Here is a 19,577-nt window from a genome sequence, read left to right as displayed (position 1 = left end):
CAAATCGCGGGGGGTGATCTCTGAGACCTTGCTTGAGCTCAACGACGCGAGATGGCAGCGCGGTGCTGCGGCTGCTTCTTAGGTATTCCGTAAATGGTAATATGTACACGGACGATCGACGCCAGCTAACACACTGCTTTCCCATCGTAAATCCAGTCATTTGTAATATACGCCGTCAGTCACAACCACCACAAATACGCGAAACTGCGTATGTAGGCATATTCCCCGGCAAACTATGCGGATTTCCGTGGCAATTTAAAGGCTATCTGAATCGTCTTGTGAACAGTAAACAGCGCTGTTTACACGGAAACACGGGACAGGGCGCTGTCCTCTTTAAACAGATAGAGCGCTCTTTAAATAAGCTGCTGTTTGCAACATATGCCAACCAGCTCAAGTGAACACGCCGTTTAAGAATCATTTATTGATAATTTCGGCCAGAACGTTGTCTGTGCACCGCGAGGACAGCAAGAGCACCGTACTCGGCTCTTCCGCCACTGCCCCAACAACCAACCAGCATCGATGCGACGGGAACCCGAAACACCGCGGTGTCGCGCGAAGTACTTTCTCGAGTGTCTCCTTGACGTCGTCTTTTTCATTTGGACTGGACGTTCCTGACGAGGCCGATCATGAGCAGGAAGTCGTCCATGAACACGGCGAACACGAACGGACGGTCGACGATGAACCGCACCGGTTCGTTGGCCGGAATGGTGGAGCAGAGCGAGAGGAGCGTGGAGAAACCCGGGGGCGACTTGCCGCCCTTCGTGGTCAGGTCCAGCGTCGCCTTGTGGTACAGGCCCTCCACCTGGAGGTCGTCGACGTTCGCGCCGCCGACGCCGTCTTTCGGCGACGCCGCCGCGACGTCAGATGCGGCGGCGTTGGACGTCCGCTTGGCGACGCCCGGGCAGCCACGGTCTGCCATGGCGTTTGGTGCGGTGGCGCCGCCTGTCGGAGGCGTCGAGTACCGGCTAAGGTCCAGCGTCTTGAGGCACTTGCGCAGGTCCATGGTGGGCGACTCGAGCAGCACCTGCATGCATGGTGTGGACGTTGCCCGATTGCAGAGGGTGTATCCTGTAAGAGTCCACCTTGTAGGGGACTGTCCATTTCGGCCGCTGTTGATCAGCTAGGGCTGCTCGTCGTCTCGTTCTGACTCGTACAGCTGCATGCAGTCAGCAGCGGCCGAAATGGACAGTCCATAGGTGAACTCTTACAGAATACCCTCCCAGCCTCACGTTTACCTTGCGTGTGTGCGCGTGTTAGTGCGCATGCGTGTTTGTGTGTGTGTGTGGAGGAGGAGGAGGAGGAGGAGGGGGCGAAAGGGGCACACTCAAACGCACGCGCAAGAAACCCCGCCCAGATACCGACCTTGGGCAGCGTGACGGTGATGTCGGTGGTCCAGGCGAGCCCTTCGAGCACGGCGCGCATGTCGGCCCAGCGTCCGATGGCCGGCAGCAGCTCCTGCTCCAGTCCCCCCGCCCGGATGGCCGGCACGAAGAGCGCCATGTGCGCCGAGCGGCAGGCGTAGGGCAGCCTCAGGCACGAGAAAGATGGCCGCCGCGCGTAGGGCATCTCGGCGCCGCGCTGCGTCATCATGGGCACCATCTGGGCCCGGTCGGGCTCCACGTAGAAGGGCAGGTCGCCGGCGCTCTTGAAGCCCTCCTCCCAGGGGCTGTTCAGGTACACCAGGTTCACCAGGCACGCTGCCTGCGTCGCGCAGTATGCACCCATCGACGACGCTATGATAGAATGCTTAAAAAAACACAATAAAACGGTTGTGGCGGTTACCGCGAGTCTATGGCTTGAGCTGGATCACTCTCGAAGAAGTAGGTGTTAATTCATTGTCCTGCGCCGTCTTGTCTACCGTTTTTCTTCTTCTTTTTCTGTGCGTCATCTGTGGCGCTTCAAAAAAGAAAAATACAAGGAAAGATACACTATATATGATGGCAACCACCCTCTTCGCCATATAAAATTAAAATTAAATTCCTGGGTTTTGCGTGCCAAAACCACGATCCGATTATGAGGAGCACGCCGTTTTGTGGACTCCGGGGGAATTTCCACTTCCTCAGGTTCTTTAACGTGCACCCAGTGCAGGGCATACGTTATTTTTTTTTTTTCGTTTTGTCCCCATCGATATGCAATCACCGCGCACTCGTGCTTAGTAGCGCAACGCCAAAGCCACTAAGCAACCGAGGCGGGTCTAGGCCTCGCCATCTTGTTGGCGTACATACACTGTAAAAATGTTTACACCCTTAAGGCTGTTTTCTTGTCGCACTGGTAACACCCTTATACCGTTAGGGCCTTACAAAAATTTATGTACGACGACAACGGAGCTCTAACTAGACGTGCGTTGACAAAAGACGTAGTTGAACACTGTGTAATCGTTCTCACAGCCTTGGGCGCACAGAAATATCCGACAGGAAATTTTCCTGTCTCTCCCTGTGAAATTATCTTCTCAGATATTTCTGTGCGCCCAAGGCAGACAGAATGACTACATTGTTTTCAACTATACGTCTTCTGTCATCGCGCGTGTAGTTATAGAGCTCCGTTGTCGTCTTTTATAAATTTTTGTAAGGCTCTAACGGTAAGACTGTTACCAGTGAGACAAGAAAACACTCTTAAAGGTGTAAAATTTTTTACAGTGATGGATGTAGAGGAGGGGCTACCGTCCTAACGAGAACTAGAGTTAGAGCGTTTCCGAGCGTCAAATGGTGTTAGCGCACATCAAAGGACGTTAACGTTAAGGAGATCAGACATATAGGACTTGAAAGGAAATAAAGGACGTCGGAGCGTTACCGCTACCTGGGCGCTGCCATGTTTTCTTTACGCAATCTTAGTAACCGACGAAACCCCCCCCCCCCCCCCCCGTCTTCGAAAAGCTTGCCGCAACCTTGCTCATTTCCTGACGCGGCAACTGCCTGGAAGGGGCAACCTGCCGGTACAGGTCGAGCACCAAATATCCGAGAGCTCGGCACACTCCGCTCATGCTCAGTCGTGGCAACGTCCGTATCGGTAATGGTGTAGGACGGCGACACTACGCTAGAACACTGTTACTTTCGCGAGAAATAGAAATATACATAATCGACTCTGGTTGTTTCCGAGTAGGTGTATATACATCATCATCATCATCATTATCACCAGCCTATTTTATGTCCACTGCAGGACGAAGGCCTCTCCGTGCGCTCTCTACTTAACCCTGTCCTGCGCCAACCGATTCCAACTATAGCGCCCTCGAATTTCCTAATTTCATCGCCCCACCTAGTCTTCTGCCGTCCTCGACTGCGCTTTCCTTCTCTTGCTATACCCATTCTGTATTCCTAATGGCCCAACGGTTATTTAACCTGCGCATTACATGACCTGCCCAGCCTCATTTTTTTTCTCTTAATTTCAACTAGAATATCGGCTGTACCCGTTAGCTCTCTGATCCAAACAGCTCTCTTTCCGTCTCTTAACGTTATGCCTAGCATTCTTCGTTCCATCGCTCTTTGCGCGGTCCTTAATTTGGTCTCGAGCTTCTTTGTCAATCTCCAAGTCTCTCCCACATATGTCAGCACCGATAAAATGCACTGATTGTATACCTTCCTTTTCAATAATAACGGTAAGCTTCCTGTCAGGAGCTGACAATGTCTGCCGTGTGCGATCCAACCCATTTTTATTCTCCTACGAATTTCCTTCTCGTGATCAGGGTTCCCTGTGATTTAGAGGTGGACTGGCGATCCTGAGCTCTTGTTGCCCTTGCCCGGCTATTCGTCGTTATCTTTGTGTTCTGCATATTAATCTTCGACCCTATACTCTCTCACTCTCTCTCTGTTGAGGTCCTCAATCATTTGTTGTAATATACGGTGTGCGGTAAATGGAGCCGAGCGGCGGATGCGAAGGTCCGCACCTGCGGTTCCAGTGGCGGCGCCGCCATCTCCGCACTCGCCGCGTGCTTCGCGGGCTCCCGGGCCGCCTCGAAGACTCTCGTCACGGCGCCGTCGGTGAGCTCGGAGGCCCAGCAGTTGGTCGAGTCGCCGATGTCCTTGGCAGCCGCGGCTGCCTCCCCCGAGGCCGCTTCGGTCCGCCGGACCTGCGCAGCGCAGTCGGAAGGGGAAGCGACCTAGCGAACAGACTAAAAAGTACGAGAGCAAGGACCTCCGGTGTTGTGGCTCGCCATTGTGACCAAAGTTCGGGTCGCGCGGCCGGAAACGATGCTAAGTTCTTCAAACAGTCACCCGGGCAACGCAGGCAGTTCTTATTTTAGTTATTTATTTATCGGCACCAATATGCCCTAAGGCATAAACTATAACGGCGTCTGTTCGGATGGTTAAAACAAAAGCTAGAGGCCGATGCGTCCTGCGGGCGTAGGAGGTTGAACAAACGCTCACGCGCGCACGTATACATGCGTCTGTGTGGGTGTTTATGGTCCAGGGCGACGCCTTCTCCCCTTGTCTCTGACCCGCACGTGTCTCTGACAGCCCGAACTAGTGGCCCGCCCAGCCGTGAGCACGGGTGTGTACGTCTGCCTCCTTCTCTTGAGCGAGAGGATTCTGGCTTTAGTGTGTTCTAATGTTTCTATAGTCGGATACAACTTAAGTCTGCAGTGAAGCCCCGCCCACGCCCCCATAACCGCCAGCCACTGTTCCTCCGCGAGGCTGCAAGTAATTCGTACTTCAAACTTTCCCTGTTACCTAAATAAGGCGGTCACCACGAAAATAAAATTATAAGCGCGTAATTTTAAACCTTTCCACTCGTATATTATAGTGGAACGGTGAAAGCCTAATTCTTTATGGAACTTAAACGCTTTCTTCGCTGCAACTATTTACTGTCAAATTTCATTTCTATTGGCATTGAAGTTTCAGTAATAAAATGGACTCAGCAGTGAAACGAACTGTATCGTGGACTTTTCAAGTTCGAAATGCTCATACTCCATACACTTTGTCCATGTCCGTTGCACACCTCATCGCTTCCTGCCGATGAAAAGACGCTTCAAACAGCAGACGCTCCGGAAGTATGAAGTACGACGCCATTTTGGCAACGTCGCATGACGACGACGCCGTTTGCTTCTCCGATTGGCTGGCGGAGTAACATAACCCCGCGCGGTCCGTCTGCCATGGTTGCCAACTGCTGTTTTCTTTTTCTTTTTTTAATTTGCATCCTACTGTAGCGCACTCTCGCCAAGATGCCTTGAGCCTTCGCCCTTCGTTGCGAGAAGCTTGTCGAGCCGACCGCTCTTCTTACGTAGCACTCTTTGCGCGGCCGTATACGTTCTTCGTTGCGTCGCCCCGTCTCGGCCTGGGCCCTAGCTCCCCGCTGATCGACCTGTAGACAAAGCTCCAGGCCGCTGGGCCAGCGCTACCCGAGTGACTCGAGGTCCCCTCGTCTGCAGCAATGCTTCGCAATGCGTCACTCGGACGGGCACCGGTTTAGTGACTCTTTTGAGCGAGGGCCTTTCGTCGCAGCGAAGCGTCGCGTTGGCGGTGCGCTGGCAGGCGAGAAAGTGTCGCTATGGAATTTGTAGTGCCAGTGTCCATAGACAAATCGGCCAGCGAATTACGCTTTTTTTTTAGGCAATATATTTACGAAATAACATGAAGCGAGCGAAAGTGTGACGGCATTACTTCCAGCGTTTGAGCGACGCGCGATGCGCGTTCGGAAGGGCTGAAAAATTGGCGAAGCGTCTTGAAGAAAACTTTGACGGCTCGGTTCGTCGGCAGATGGGGTACGTGAACGACCGCTTCCACAAGCGGGGACGCTCATACCACTTGTCGAAATCGCCAAACGAGACCGGTTTCGGAATTAGTGCCGACCCTGCATTGAGTATTGTTGAGTATACTGCCGACCCTGTATTGAGCACTGCGGTGGAGCGGGTTCGACGAACGCGTTCGCTGCTGGCGAGTGCAATCCGAGTGTCGCTACAAACATTTCCGCGCGACAGCCTGCCAGTGACACTAACTCCCGTATTCAGAAATGCGTCTTGACTTGAAGCCCATGCTTGACTTGATATAAATGACACCTGATGCGAACGCGTCCAAGACGCTCATTGCGTTTCTTTTGGTGCGTTCACGACAGGCGTCATTTAAATCAAGGGGGCTATTCTGCAAGAGTCCACCTAGTGGACTGTCCACTAGTCCACTAGGTGGACTCTTGCACAATAGCCCCCCCCCCCCCCCAAGTCGAGCATGGGCTTCAAGTTAAGATGCATTGCTGAATACGGGGGTACATTTCCCATCTGGCAGTGAGTGGTGTGTTCAACATACATAGCACTGAACAAGACGAGTCACACGTCATGTGGACGGGCACCCATCATCACGATTAATCATCGTTTCATTAGATGAAGTGACTTTATTGGGTCTACCGGTCGTGAACAGCCATGACTCCTACTTTCTTTCTTTCTTTCTTCCTTTCTTTCTTTCTTTCTTTCTTTCTTTCTTTCTTTCTAAGTTGTATTAGCCGGCGTGTCTTTCTTTCTTTCTTTCTTTCTTTCTTTCTTTCTTTCTTTCTAAGTTGTATTAGCCGGCGTGTCTTTCTTTCTTTCTTTCTTTCTTTCTTTCTTTCTTTCTTTCTTTCTAAGTTGTATTAGCCGGCGTGATCTGGTAAAGTATTCCTTCGGAATTATCGTGAATTTCACTCGTTCAACGGAAAAGGGCCGATTGCTGGAGGACGGAAAATAATTAAGGCCGAATTTCTCCTCGCTTCGATTTTCGCGCTGAAACCTATATAACGCGTGCACGTACGTCACGGTGGCGTCACGTATTTCAAAGCTTTTACAAATATATTAAGTCGATTTGGCGCAGAAAATGATTTCAAGACTTGCTTGGGTTGTGCCAGTGGTTTCTTCGGAATGCTAAGTCCATCTCTTTTTACCGGTAAAACAACTAACTCGATTCGAGTATAGTTAACATCCACGACGTCAGGAAGTGATGCGGGGACTTAGGACCTCGTCGCCACCAGTGTTTCTGTTTCGAATCCCTTCTGAATTACCGAACCGCCTCTCACAATAAGAGTGACTGTTTTGCGATGTGAGAAGCGTATGTTTGCACGTAATTTTACTTAGCGCTTAACGCTTTAAGTTTTGGCTTGTAGTATACGCGTACTGCGGCAGAGACGCGACAAACAAAAATGTAGGATGAACGATACTTCGTGGTAAAAAATAGTACGCTTTCTGCCTGTGCCAGCTCATTCGAAAGACATAGAAAATTTTGCAGCTTTCTGATACAACACATCTATCGTCACGACAAACAAACAAAAAAGAAAGAAAGAAAAACAAACTTCAGGGGTGTGATCCATCGAAACAAGATGGTCAGTTCTGTCACAGCGATGAAGTCTTCTGTCGCAAGCGCTGCGCCTTTGTTATCTTTGTTATCCCTGCGAACGCATTTCCATGGGGGAGGGGGACGAGTAAAATAAATAAATAAAAAAGGTTCGTGTGTTTGAAGATACTGCCAGTCTGAATGCGAGACTTTAGACAGGAGTGGGCGATACATTAAAAGTAAGACGATTGAACATGTAAGTGTTATAAAAGAAGCAATATTTAATGTCGTGCTTGCAAAATGCAGAGGAAGATATATCAGTGGCTCAGAACGAGAGCACAGGTGAAATGCGGAATGAAACCAAGTTATATAATACTGCAACAATGGCAAATAACACTTATACAATATAATTAGTAGGGAAGAATCAAATATAGTATCTACCGCGTACAGAAACATTATTTCTTCATTGCATTCAACAACCCGGCAACCTTCAAGCGCTGTTCGTGTTTGCTTCTCAGTTGTCCTTAAAGTTCAAATGGGAAGCGTACACAAGAAATATTGTATAAGACATCTGGATCCCTAGCTCAAGGCTGGTTGGGATTCATGCTAGTTCATTCATTGACAACGACAATACAGCAATGTATAATTATAATTCATATGTGCATAAATGTGCATTTGCAAACAAAAAGCAAGTTGCTTCTAGTAAAAGCCTCGACAAACTTAGGGAGAGGAATTTGTTGTACTTAGTAACTATAAATTGGAAGTGACAAAAGCAGAGAAATGCCCAAATGCAACGAATAATCTAAATCTATAATAGTAGTGAATGATAATGGTATTTCACTGATGATGAAAAATGCTTGGCGTGTTTTACATCTGGTGGTAGGTTCCACAAGAGTGCTCTGCTGTTTAACCTCCTCGTTCCATATACATCGTCAATATTTGGCACAAGAAAGTTACCCTTAATTGCGCTGCATGTATATTATGCTACTATGAGTACTTATCGTTGTCTAAAGATTGAGTAATAAATTAAATAAACAGTATATATTTAATCTTTGAAAGAGGGGGCGTTCATTTAGTATTATAAACCGAAAATGTCATGAATCGCAATGCTCTTTTCCGAAGAAGTACAATAGGTTCTACATAGTGAAGCCTACTTGTGACCCCACGATTCGATACGGTGGTATAGATTGCTGTGGAATATGCTAAATTGTTTTCAGTGTGGCAGTGTCAAAGTAATAACGACATTAGTACAGAATAAAATAAACTTTGCTATCTATCTATCTATCTATCTATCTATCTATCTATCTATCTATCTATCTATCTATCTATCTATCTATCTATCTATCTATCTATCTATCTATCTATCTATCTATCTATCTGCACGTCTGTCTGTCTGTCTGTCTGTCTGTCTGTCTGTCTGTCTGTCTGTCTGTCTGTCTGTCTGTCTGTCTGTCTGTCTCTGTCTGTCTGTCTGTCTGTCTGTCTGTCTGTCTGTCTGTCTCTGTCTGTCTGTCTGTCTGTCTGTCTGTCTGTCTGTCTGTCTGTCTCTGTCTGTCTGTCTGTCTGTCTGTCTGTCTGTCTGTCTCTGTCTGTCTGTCTGTCTGTCTGTCTGTCTCTCTGTCTGTCTGTCTGCACGTCTGTCCGTCTGTCTGTCTGTCTGTCTGTCTGTCTGTCTGTCTGTCTCTGTCTGTCTGCCTGTCTGTCTGTCTGTCTGTCTGTCTGTCTGTCTGTCTGTCTGTCTGCACGCACGCACGCTTCTCTGGCGCTTAGCGGTCCGCGAGTACGCGCCGCGTAAAAGCGTGCGTACCTTTCCCTCGAGGTTTCCCTCGAAGAGCTTCCGGTAGTCGTCGTCGAGCCGCGTCTTGGCGTCCACGTGCAGCAGGTTGCCCATCCGCACGGCGTCGCATCGCAGCAGGCCCCGCACGAACGCAGCCACGCCCTTCAAGTCGCCCATGCAGGGACGGCTCGCCTCGCGCTTTGCTGGGCTGCGACAGGGTGCAGTCACGAAACACACGCTCGGGGATCAAACAGTCAAGGAGGAGGAGCCCGACAGATGGAGCAGTTTACACTGCGGTACAGAAGTTACATAAACAGGGGATAAGGGGCCTCAAGAAGCCTGTAGCCTGTACGTTTCGATAGGCGGGCCTATCTTTGACAATGGTATAGGCCTCCACCTATTGAAACGTATATAGGCCAGCCTTTCTGAGGCACTTTATCCCTGGTTATGTGACTCGTATGTCCTACATCGAATGCCCCAGCTCACGTTAGCCGAACACTTCAACGAAAAGAAAAGAGATTTAAGAAATTGTGCAGAAACTCAACTGGAGTTGTCTAAGTATGCGTAAGCGTTCTGCCACTTCCTCGTCTCCACGCATACGACGCCACGTATGTTTGCCGCTATTGACGAACCAGTATATGGTTCATTAAATGTATGCTCTATTGGCCTTCTGCTGCGCTTTGGCTCTCTTATCCTTATCGGCCTTTGTAGAGTTGGCCAGACCCTTATCAACTCTTATCGGTCATTATCAATACTATCAAACTTGATCTGACCAATCTGACCTTATGAATCCTTGTTGGTCGCTATAAACCTTCTCGCAATCGATCCGATCCTTATCAACGCTTATCTTCCTTTTCAACATTACCGGGCAAGATCCGACACTTATCAACCCTTATTCGTCCTAATCAGAATTTCTCCGACCACCCCCTCGCCAATAATAAACCTTCATTATTCCTTACCTTCCTAATCAAGCCATCGGCGGCGTATCTGTCCGTGAAGCGCACGAGCCCGCAGATATCGGTCTACAAGGCTATGTCTACAAGGCTCGAAGTCGGCTCTACATGTGGCTAGCCCAGTGGGTAAGACACTCGGCCTCTGAGCGGTGGGATCGTGGGTTCGACACTCACTGCCGCCAACGTTTCTCCTTTCGCACTCGTTCGCTTTTTCTTTCTGGAGCGTATCGTGTTAGGCATTACAGACGGACAGACAGAGACCGATGGACAGATTTGCTGGGTGAGTCGCCTAAGAATCCTTACGCATTAAGAACGCGGTGTTCACGTAAGTTACGGTCACCCGCAAAAGCTTACGAGACGCGGGATTTTCGAAAGAGACAAATTTCCGCGAAGCCCGTGCACGCGTAGCCTTTAATTAAAAGCTTCGATCCGTAGCAGTTCTTGCGAAATATACTGTGATCCATTAAATTAGAAGCGCCGCGCCTCAACAGAGCAGAAATCCGTATTTGTCGTGAAACCCGCGCTCCGTAAACTTTTGCGGGTGACTGTACGTGTTAAGACCCACGTATACGGTGTTCGGTCGTCAGACCTCTGACGACGGAACACCGTATGTTTTACAATTTCATCTTGCACCGCGTATTTTTTTTATTCTTCTTTCTTTTTCTTCGTTGAACAACCTGGCTGACGTTGGCATGGGACACACTGTAGAGTTTTGCAAGTGTTACGTCACGCGTGGAAGAAACAAATAATTAGGAGACGATCAAGCGTCGCGCAATTACGCGGAGGCCTAACGTACACCGACCGGACACGCGGTCGTCACGTCGTAGCACGCAGTGGGTTTTCGGGGGCTACCGTTCTGCAGGAACGGCTGCAGCAGACCGGCCAAACAAATGCAAAGAAGCAGGGACGGCTGGGCAAGTTGGCGTGCAGACGTAATGCGTCTGTGCCAAAGACAAAAACGAAGAAGCAGCAGGACAGTGCGTTGACTCTCAGCTACAGTTTATTGGTCGGCAAAAAAACTATGGGGATGATGATTGTGATGATTTATTGGCAACACCCCCTTTGGAAAGTGGCAGTGACAGATGGCCACCTAGCCTACTTGATTTAATAAGTTATGCTATACGTGGTTTTTCACTCTAGCTTTTTTTGTATACGTTTCCGTAATCTTCTTAAACGCGATTAGCGTTAAAGGCGCCGTGTCGCAGAAAGTCCCGCGCAGGACGTGGCTTCGATAAAAAAAAGTGTTTCGAACCACGCAGGCTCCTTATGTGGCGCAAGGAAATTATTGAACTGATTGAATTTCTCAATGTGAAATACGTGGAAAAATCGTAAAGTACGAGACACAACCCACAGACATGACAGCGTCGGATTGTAATCTGAATATACGAGAAAACATAATTCTGTTACGCGGAAAATCGACCACCTTTTAACCCCTTTTAACTGCCGTTTGAGGTCTGTCTTAGCAGCAGCGGCGCGGCCCCCCCCGGTTTTCTTTTTTCTTAAACGAACCACAAAGCCCGCCTTCGTGCATAGCATTCGCCGCCAGCGTTTCTCGAACATTACGGTTACATAAGCTGCTGTTGCTGGGAAGCGTCAGAAGCAGTCGGGGATCTTTAAATGCTATCGCGTTCCACCCTTAAAGGCGAAGCCTACAAGCGTCCTTTTTGTCCTTCGTTAAAAATTCTATATCTACCTTGTACCGTTACATAAAAGCCTGTAACGGATCCGGTCCTATCAATATTTTCCCTGCTCCCCCCCCCCCTCCCGCCCTGCCAATACTCCGAACGTCTCGTGCTTGTCTCGACTGAGCTGACCGGTTAATGATCCCGTTTAAGTCCCGGCGCTTCTGCAGAAGGCGGGCGATATACCACCGGCCGGTCTCGCTGCGTGAATACATTCGCAGTCCTTTACGATGCGCCGTTTAGTCGTTTCCGGACTCTTTTCGCTGCGTTTAGGCACCTGCCTCGTTTTGTCGCGAATGATCTTTGCTCGGCGCGGCGTGTTCCTGTCCTCGTGGCAGCCGGCTAAGGCATCGAATAGCGAAGCACTGCCCTTTGCGTTATCGTATGCAGATTTTTTTCTTCCCCCATTTTTTTTCCTGACGTATTTCTTACATCTCCGTGGTTTTCTTTTTGTTTGTTTGTTTCTATCCTTAATGTTCTAGCAACGGCGCCTTCTACTGTAGCGCGGACTAACAGTAGCCTTGACGCGACTTCGTGCCCCGTTTGCTATGCACGCGCAATGTACGTGTGTCGTGCATGTAGATATGCGCTCGTATGCCGCGAGACAAGCAGTTCGAGGAAGTCGGCGCCGTGTCCGCGGTCGACACGCGCCTCGTCGTATCTCGTCTTCTTGCTTTTTATAGCGCTGCTCAATCTCCCAGTATGCATGCATGGGAGACCCATGTAGGTCGTCACACTGTGGTGTTGCTTTGAAGCGCGGCATGCCAAGCGGCGCACTCACTCCTCGTTAGGAAATTCAACGCGGCTCAAGGACAATGGCGAAAAAAGGGATGCGTTGACGAGTACACACAAAAAACCCAAGGATTTGTTCGGAGAAAGCTTCTTAAGAAAGGATGTATGTACGTACGTACGTACGTACGCACGTATGTATGTATGTATGTATGTATGTATGTATGTATGTATGTATGTATGTATGTAGTCACCTGCAATGACATACATACATACATACATACATACATACATACATACATACATACATACATACATACATACATACATACACACATACACACATACATACATACGTACGTACGTACGTACATACAGCTGCACACGGCTGAGGCGATATATATAGCGCGGTCGACTTTCTCGGAACGTCGATTTGCTATTCGCGTCTTGTGGTTCAAGTTACAGGCTCTCGGCAATCGCGGTGTGGTGTGCCGACCTAGCGAAGAGGCACTGTTACAGCTTTTTTTTCTTTTCTTTTTTTGCTTTCAATGCAGTCGGAAGATCGCTCACACATCGGTCCCCCGACTGGTGCTGAATGTGGAAAAGGCTCCATATAATAGACGTCTAACGCCGCTACAACGAACGCCTCTACAACGAAATGACTCGTATATACGAAGTATTGACTACGTCCCGGCCGAATTCCTATTTTTCTTACGTACGCAACGAAGACCAACACAGGGAATTTTACCCGACAACGAAGAAGTTTAGGCGTCCCCCGACGGTCGACTTGTCGCGTTACGACGAACGCCCTGTATAGCAGTGTCGCCACGGCATTTCACATGAGTCACTACGGTGCGCTCTGCGCTAGCGCTGACGGCAATGATATATACATAGCGACGCACTTGAAGAGCGTGCCGATGTCAGATGTCTATAGACCTGCTGCACTGCTCCAGGGATCGTACAACACGTAGTACGTTGCTTGTATAGCGCATCCACGGGTGTGCGGGGGCTGACAAATACGTCGCAGCCGATGGCGACTTAATGACGTATATAACTATATAGCCGACGACCGACGACGTCTTCATAGCCATATCCAAGGCTGAAAGGACGCGAACGTCAATGAAGGCAACAGTGATGAAGATCCTGCGAACGAACCGAGAATTTTGGCAGTGAAGATAGCGGCATTCATACAATCTGCAGTTTAACTTTGCGTATATGTCCTGTTTCGCCACAGAGCAGGCTTCGAATTAATGTATCTCGATCCAATACAAACGGCTGCATCACCCAATTTGCCAGACAAAGTGTGCGCGAAAACAAAAAAATTGCCGAGTTGTTCGACCGAGTCTTTCCTCAATTCATGTTCAAATGGCTTTCCTTTCTTCAGCGAGCTTTTAGCCGGCTCTGTTGTGAGCGACATCGTGCGCGACTTTCACAACGAACTGACCGGTATAACGAAGAAATTTGCAAGTCCAGAGCGCTTCGTTTTAAAGACCTTTGACTGCATCGCGACTCACTTGATTGTCGAACCGATAGCCTGGGCTACAGCACCGGTTGCAGTCCTGGTAATGTCCTGACAGCAAGCTCTGTTAGGATTGGGGGCTCAATCTCATCACTCGTAATCAGTTGTCAAGATTTGAGTCGGGCATGAATTAGAAGGTAGCTGGCCCATGCCGTCGTCCAACTTATCCACCCTGAGGACGTTGATGAAGGGAAGGACTGCTTCTCATCGAGAACGAGGAATATGGGTTTATTTACAGTATCTACATGCAGTTCATCAGTCTAGCATGACTGCGAGAGAAAGTACATCACTCTAACATGACTGCTTGAGAGAGTGCACTGAGCATCCGCACAACGCCGGTTTAAAAACACTCGGTCCCCCCTCGATCCCAAGGTGACGGAAACGTTCGTCCAGGCATCGTAAACAAGCCGCCTCTCTGTGGGACGGCTTACACACGCACACTTCCGCACAGGTTCACGGTCCGGAGCCGACGTCAGACGGACTCCGTAGAACTCGGGGCTTATGTCAGGAAAGGTGCCTTTTATTCCCCGAGCTCACCCCCGCAGCGCGGCCGGGTGCCCATTGTCTTGCGTCTTGGACGGCGCGTGGGAAGGAGCCTCGAACCACGTTCCCGCGAGCACTACCCCGCTCGCGGCAGACCAGGGCGGCGGTGGCGGGCTCAGTAACAATAGTTGGTCCGCTGATCGCATGCAGTCACAACGGCGACGAGGATAGAGCGTAACGGTGGCTTTCCATGAAAGTTGACGCCGCTGTCGCAACTGGCTGGCAAAACTTGCACCTCAGCCGGGCCGTTCTTAACAGCTCTCTCTGTCCAAACGATATATCCCGTTTCCCACATACCCCCGAAACAGCGTAGGCCAAAGCTTTCGGAACAAACGCCTTGCGATCATCACGTGTTCCACGCGTCGGCCGTGTACCCGTTGCATATATAGGCCGGCTGTATGCGGCACAGTACACATATGTCTTACCTGGGCGCATCGGCGGCTGCCATCGCGGTGACGACGCCCAGGGGCGAGCAGAGCACGTTGGCCCCGGGAGGGCTGGAGTCCAACGCCGCCCTGAAAAGTGCCATGGCGTGCTCATTGAAGCGCTCCGGGTCCAGAGCCGGGCCCGGCGGGACTCCGCTGGGCTCCCGGCCTGCTCCCGGCGCCGGGACCCCGGAGCCCGGGCAGCTCGCCGACGGCCGCGGTGGCGGCGACCCTCCCAGCTGGCCGCCCGAAAGCATGCCCGACGGTGGCGCCCCCTTGCCGAGCGGTCCCTTTCGTTGTTGCGTCGCTAGGCCTTGTTTTGCTGAAAGCCTGTCCCGATCTCACTGGCACGGAGTTTCCTGCAAAAACCACCAGAGGGGACTTTGACGCTGCAATCGCGCAGCCTCTATGGGAATGATGGTTAGCTCATGGATTGCTCTATTCATCGTGCTTGGGGCTTCAAACGTTCTTGTGACGCTATTAATTAGGCGTCGTCTTTCTAAATTTCCAAGCGTTGAACGTTTTCTAAACACAGCAAGGCAATTATTCCTTGCGCCAATGCGTAATAATTGCGAAATGTTGCATTTATGACGCAATAACTTGTGACAAATAGTCACTTTGCAAGGTAAAAAAAAACAGTTTGAAGCGAGGAGGACGAAGCTTTTTGTAATTCCAGCATATTCCCAATACCATCCAAATCTTGGCATATCGCCCGCAGTGGGTACACGCCATCGATAAAGGATATCCTATCCTATCCTATCCTACGTGTGCTACTTTCACCCCTTTTTGTCTTTCGCTGGGTGTAATTTTCAGTCAATGCAGTGTGGCCAAGTCCACCTCATGTGTTCGAGCCATGTTTTGGGGCAACAACGACAGCTATAGTCGTCATTTAACCGTCATGCTTACAGCTCCCGCGTACTCTGACACCGAAATTCCCCTCTAGTAATCTTAATGCGATTGTCATTGTTAGAGCGTACTTGCCGCGCTTTCCGGGGTTTGTCTGTCGGACGGTCTGTGACCGTCTTTCGCGCCAACTTGGGTAACTGGGCATAGTTCTTGGTCTAATGGGTTAGAGAAGCCTTCGGGCTGCTGTGCTGAGGGAACACTGTTCGAAGGCGACCGGCGGACCAACTTTGGTGGCTGGGTATGTGCTGCTCCTCAATGAACCTATTTGGCGCCAAACTAGATCGCTGGGTACGTACCACTGCGTATATATGTGCCGCTCTTCAGTGACAAAAGAGATCGTTTAACTTTTTTTTCCCGGTGCTGGACGGATTCGAACAAGCGCCATGCGCGGACTTCGCGGCGGCACCGCTAGATGGCGCAGCGTGTCCAGTGGAAAGCGCGATGGAGGAGCCTGGCTGCAGTACGCACTTCGTGCATGACGCGCGTTTCGGCGTTGATAATATAAGGCGTGTCGCTACTTTGCTCCAAGACTAATCGCCTTTACGTCGACATTCATCGGGAGGCGGCTTCTGCGGGAATTTTTTTTTGTATAGGAAACTCCATGGCCTCCTGCACGCGCGTGTGTTTATGTGTGTGTGTGTTTTAATACTCGTCCCATGAACCTGAAACTGCGAGACCGCTTATAGAGCGCCACTTTTCCAGCACTTTGTAATAACAGTGTGTGGGTTATGGCTAGGGCCGCATCAGCTTCGTGTGATAGCTCGTCGTGCGGAAGCAAATCAACCGACACATAGCGGCGGCAGCTGCAGCAGCGCCCGATGAAAGTTGTCCACGCTCTCAGAGCTATAACAGGTATAAGATAAATGCGAATGTCCTGCCACGGCAGTGGTCCTCCGGACAACTTGTTCCCAGGAGGTTAACGTCCTTCTTGACTGACGCATATCCATTGCGGAGCGACTGGTAAGGCTTTCTAAATGTACAGCAGGACATGTTCTTTACTGGATACTTGTCGCCTCGCTGATTATTATTATTATTATTATTATTATTATTATTATTATTATTATTATTATTATTATTATTATTATTGGTGGTGGTGGTGGTGGCGGTGATCGACGAAAGTTAGTCATTTCCATAACTGTTCCTTGGATTCCAATGTTTCTTGTGTTAGGCCCAGATGTATTTCTGTACACTCATTCGTTCATTTCGTTTATTTACTTAGTACAGCAAAACTGTTAGCAACTAGAAGATTGGGGAAACACTATTACGCGTGTCTTCACGGCATCCCGGAAAACTAGGCAATTCGACGAGTTTTTATTTCGGTTATGGGGTGTACGTTAGGGGTGATGTGCAGTCGAATCTTGAAGTGCGTCGGTTGATTCGGCGCCAAACGAAGATTGCCAAATCCTCGTTTTATGCTTGTTAAGGGGCTTTGTATGTGAAGCGCCTACAAATTTTCCCTTCTTCATGCGTTATACAGTTTTTGTTTTACTTCGAGCACTTTCCTTTCTTGTCTTACAAAATTCACTCGAGTTAGATTAATTATCTACCAACGAGGACATAATCTGCAAGGAAAACCGAAGCAGTACATTCACCGATAAACTAATTACGTTAATGAATTTAGTGACACAAACTTTACGACGTGTGTTTGTAGTGGAAAGTTGAAAGTGATCGCCACGAAAGCCTACTTCCGTGTTTCTACATTCCAAATGCCTACGTAGACCGAAAGTGCGTACGAAATGTGTAGAGGTGTTCCCACACGCGAAAACCCGCCGCCTGCACACACACAAGCACGCAAACGCAAACATACCAACGCACGCGCGCGCACACGTGCACAGACACATGCCTACCGAAACACACATTGCAGACGTACAATCGCATAAAAATCAATTTTAAAAAAAAACGAGCGATACAGAGGGGAGAGCGTCAAGCGCTCACCGCCGTACAGCCCTACCTGTACACCTCCTCTGCAGCTCCTGGTGGGACCCCCCGCGGTCTATTTCGGTCAGCGGGAGCTCCCCTTCGCGCGCCGCACGATCCCGTCGAGGAGCGAAGAACTGGCCGCTCTCGCGGCTGCTCTATCGCTTTCCTTGGCTTTCTTTCATTTTTTTTTTTATCTTTCTTGCCTGCAGAAATCATCGACGGTCGCCTTGCATGCCCGGCCGCGATTCGGCCGCCAGAACTCTCTCGCTCACCCTTTCTTTTTTTTTTTATTTTTTCTTTCCCCTGCAGTTCTCTTATTCCAAGCAGCGCCCGCCTCGTTCGGCTCTCAATCATTCGACGCGCATTTCCTGCGCTGGCAGCCGCCGCCGCTGCCGCCACGGCGCAAGCGAGCGTCACTCGAGCTCTCCTGCATTCTCTCTCTCTCTCTCTCTCTCTCTTTTCTTAACCCGTACAGCATAAATCTCCCACGATCCCGTCGCCTATCTCCTCAGTCCCATCGCTCGGTGCTTCTTCACCGTGGCTCGCGGCGAACGCGTGCGTGTCTCCCTTTGCCACCGTGTCTTATGTGCCCGCTTGAATGTGCGTGCGTGCCGCTTTTCTCGTCAGATCACCGCAGGGGCGCCGTAGTGTACTGTGGATGGATCACTTCCGGGGCACTTTCTACGTCACGCGTAGAACGGTGACACTCGGCTCCACTGCGGAGCGACGCGTCCACCGGTCTATGCGTCCTCCCGTCGATGCAACCTTGAGCACAAGGGGGCACTGCTATACGTGGACACAGTCAGGTTGCGCCGTATTGTCGAATTCTGTAATGGCGGCATTTTTGATTGAGCCAATCGCAGAGGCCGCATAGCAGCCGTCGGCCAATCGGGACGGACAAGATGGCGAATTGGACGGTATGGGCGGAATTTGACGATGTCCGAAATATAAACTCGAAGTTTTGTTCTAAGAATACTGGAGGGGGTATAGAGGGAACTGCGAACAGCGCCAGTACAACGCTTCTTAGAGCATGGGAATGATGATGATTGGAATGATGACTGGAACTGATTACTGACGGTGAATGGGAATGCCGACTAATGTGATAAGCTTGCTAGTGCTGGGGGCTGGGTAATATAAGCTATAGTGAGCGTAGTGATTGTGGCTTGTAATTATTAGTGCGTACCAAGCACCGTAGTCCAGAGGCTTACTGGCCGCTGGAACCTTATGGACACTTAAGGGCTGGTAACGGCATTAGGTGAGACCTCCATTGAACGAAGTCAGTGGCAGCCGAGATTTACTTCGTTAAATCGAGAATCTCATTAAAAATTATATGTTATTAGAGGGCGGAACAAAAGGAAACAATCTTTACCTGCCCGCGCGCTTACCGTATACTGTATACAGCAAGCCCGTTGCGCGCGTCGTTGTGTTGCATCATGGCGGCGGCGCTCACTTGGAACTGAAACCCGGCATACCCATATTTTACCGGTACTTACCGGAGAAAGCTTTTGTTAAATCGGCAGGTACGCTCAGTTAACTTGGTTGATTCGAGGTTTTCAACGCATCAGGCTCTGCAAACGTGTGCAGAGAAATCGGTACTACTTCGTTAAACCGAACATTTCGTAAAACCTGGTTTCCTTAGATCGCGCTTTTACTGTATTAGCATTGCCGTATACGACGCTGAACCAACAAGTGAAGGTACAGATTAAGACGTTTCAGTTTTCTGCGTTTTTGTTGCAGTTGCTTCTGCACTGCAGTGTACCATACATGACCGGTGATCAGCGCACGCGCTGTTAGTGTAATAGGTGTTTAATACACAATCCCACACACTAGCAGTGGTTCTTGTTGCCTTCAGCAAATAGCACGCGCCTAACGAGGGGGGATTAATTGGCCAACGCTA

The 19,577-nt window shown here is 49.8% G+C and overlaps 1 protein-coding gene across 1 annotated transcript; it reads right to left on the bottom strand.

The window, feature by feature from the left end:
- Positions 1–256: 256 nt before the first annotated feature.
- On the bottom strand, positions 257–17,799 carry LOC142587130 (uncharacterized). The gene is made up of 6 exons (XM_075698018.1): positions 17,712–17,799; positions 14,855–15,213; positions 9,034–9,211; positions 3,881–4,063; positions 1,363–1,701; positions 257–1,024 (listed from the first exon to the last, which is right to left on the bottom strand). The coding sequence occupies exons 2-6, from the start codon at positions 15,109–15,111 to the stop codon at positions 593–595; spliced, it is 1,389 nt and encodes a 462-aa protein (XP_075554133.1). The 5' UTR covers positions 15,112–15,213; positions 17,712–17,799; the 3' UTR covers positions 257–592.
- Between the last annotated feature and the right edge of the window lie 1,778 nt (positions 17,800–19,577).

The sequence above is a fragment of the Dermacentor variabilis genome, chromosome 7 (assembly GCF_050947875.1).
Source record: "Dermacentor variabilis isolate Ectoservices chromosome 7, ASM5094787v1, whole genome shotgun sequence".
In the NCBI taxonomy this organism is placed as follows: Eukaryota; Metazoa; Arthropoda; class Arachnida; order Ixodida; family Ixodidae; genus Dermacentor; species Dermacentor variabilis.
This window is presented reverse-complemented; position numbering and strand designations above follow the sequence as displayed.

Excerpts from the sequence above, each read along its gene's own strand:
- LOC142587130 (XM_075698018.1), bottom strand. The coding sequence starts at position 15,111 with ATGCTTTCGGGCGGCCAGCTGGGAGGGTCGCCGCCACCGCGGCCGTCG. Across the intron at positions 9,212-14,854 it reads GCAGCCGCCGATGCGCCCAG|CCCAGCAAAGCGCGAGGCGA; the intron begins GTAAGACATATG and ends ACCCTGTCGCAG. Across the intron at positions 4,064-9,033 it reads AGGGAAACCTCGAGGGAAAG|GTCCGGCGGACCGAAGCGGC; the intron begins GTACGCACGCTT and ends TGCGCTGCGCAG.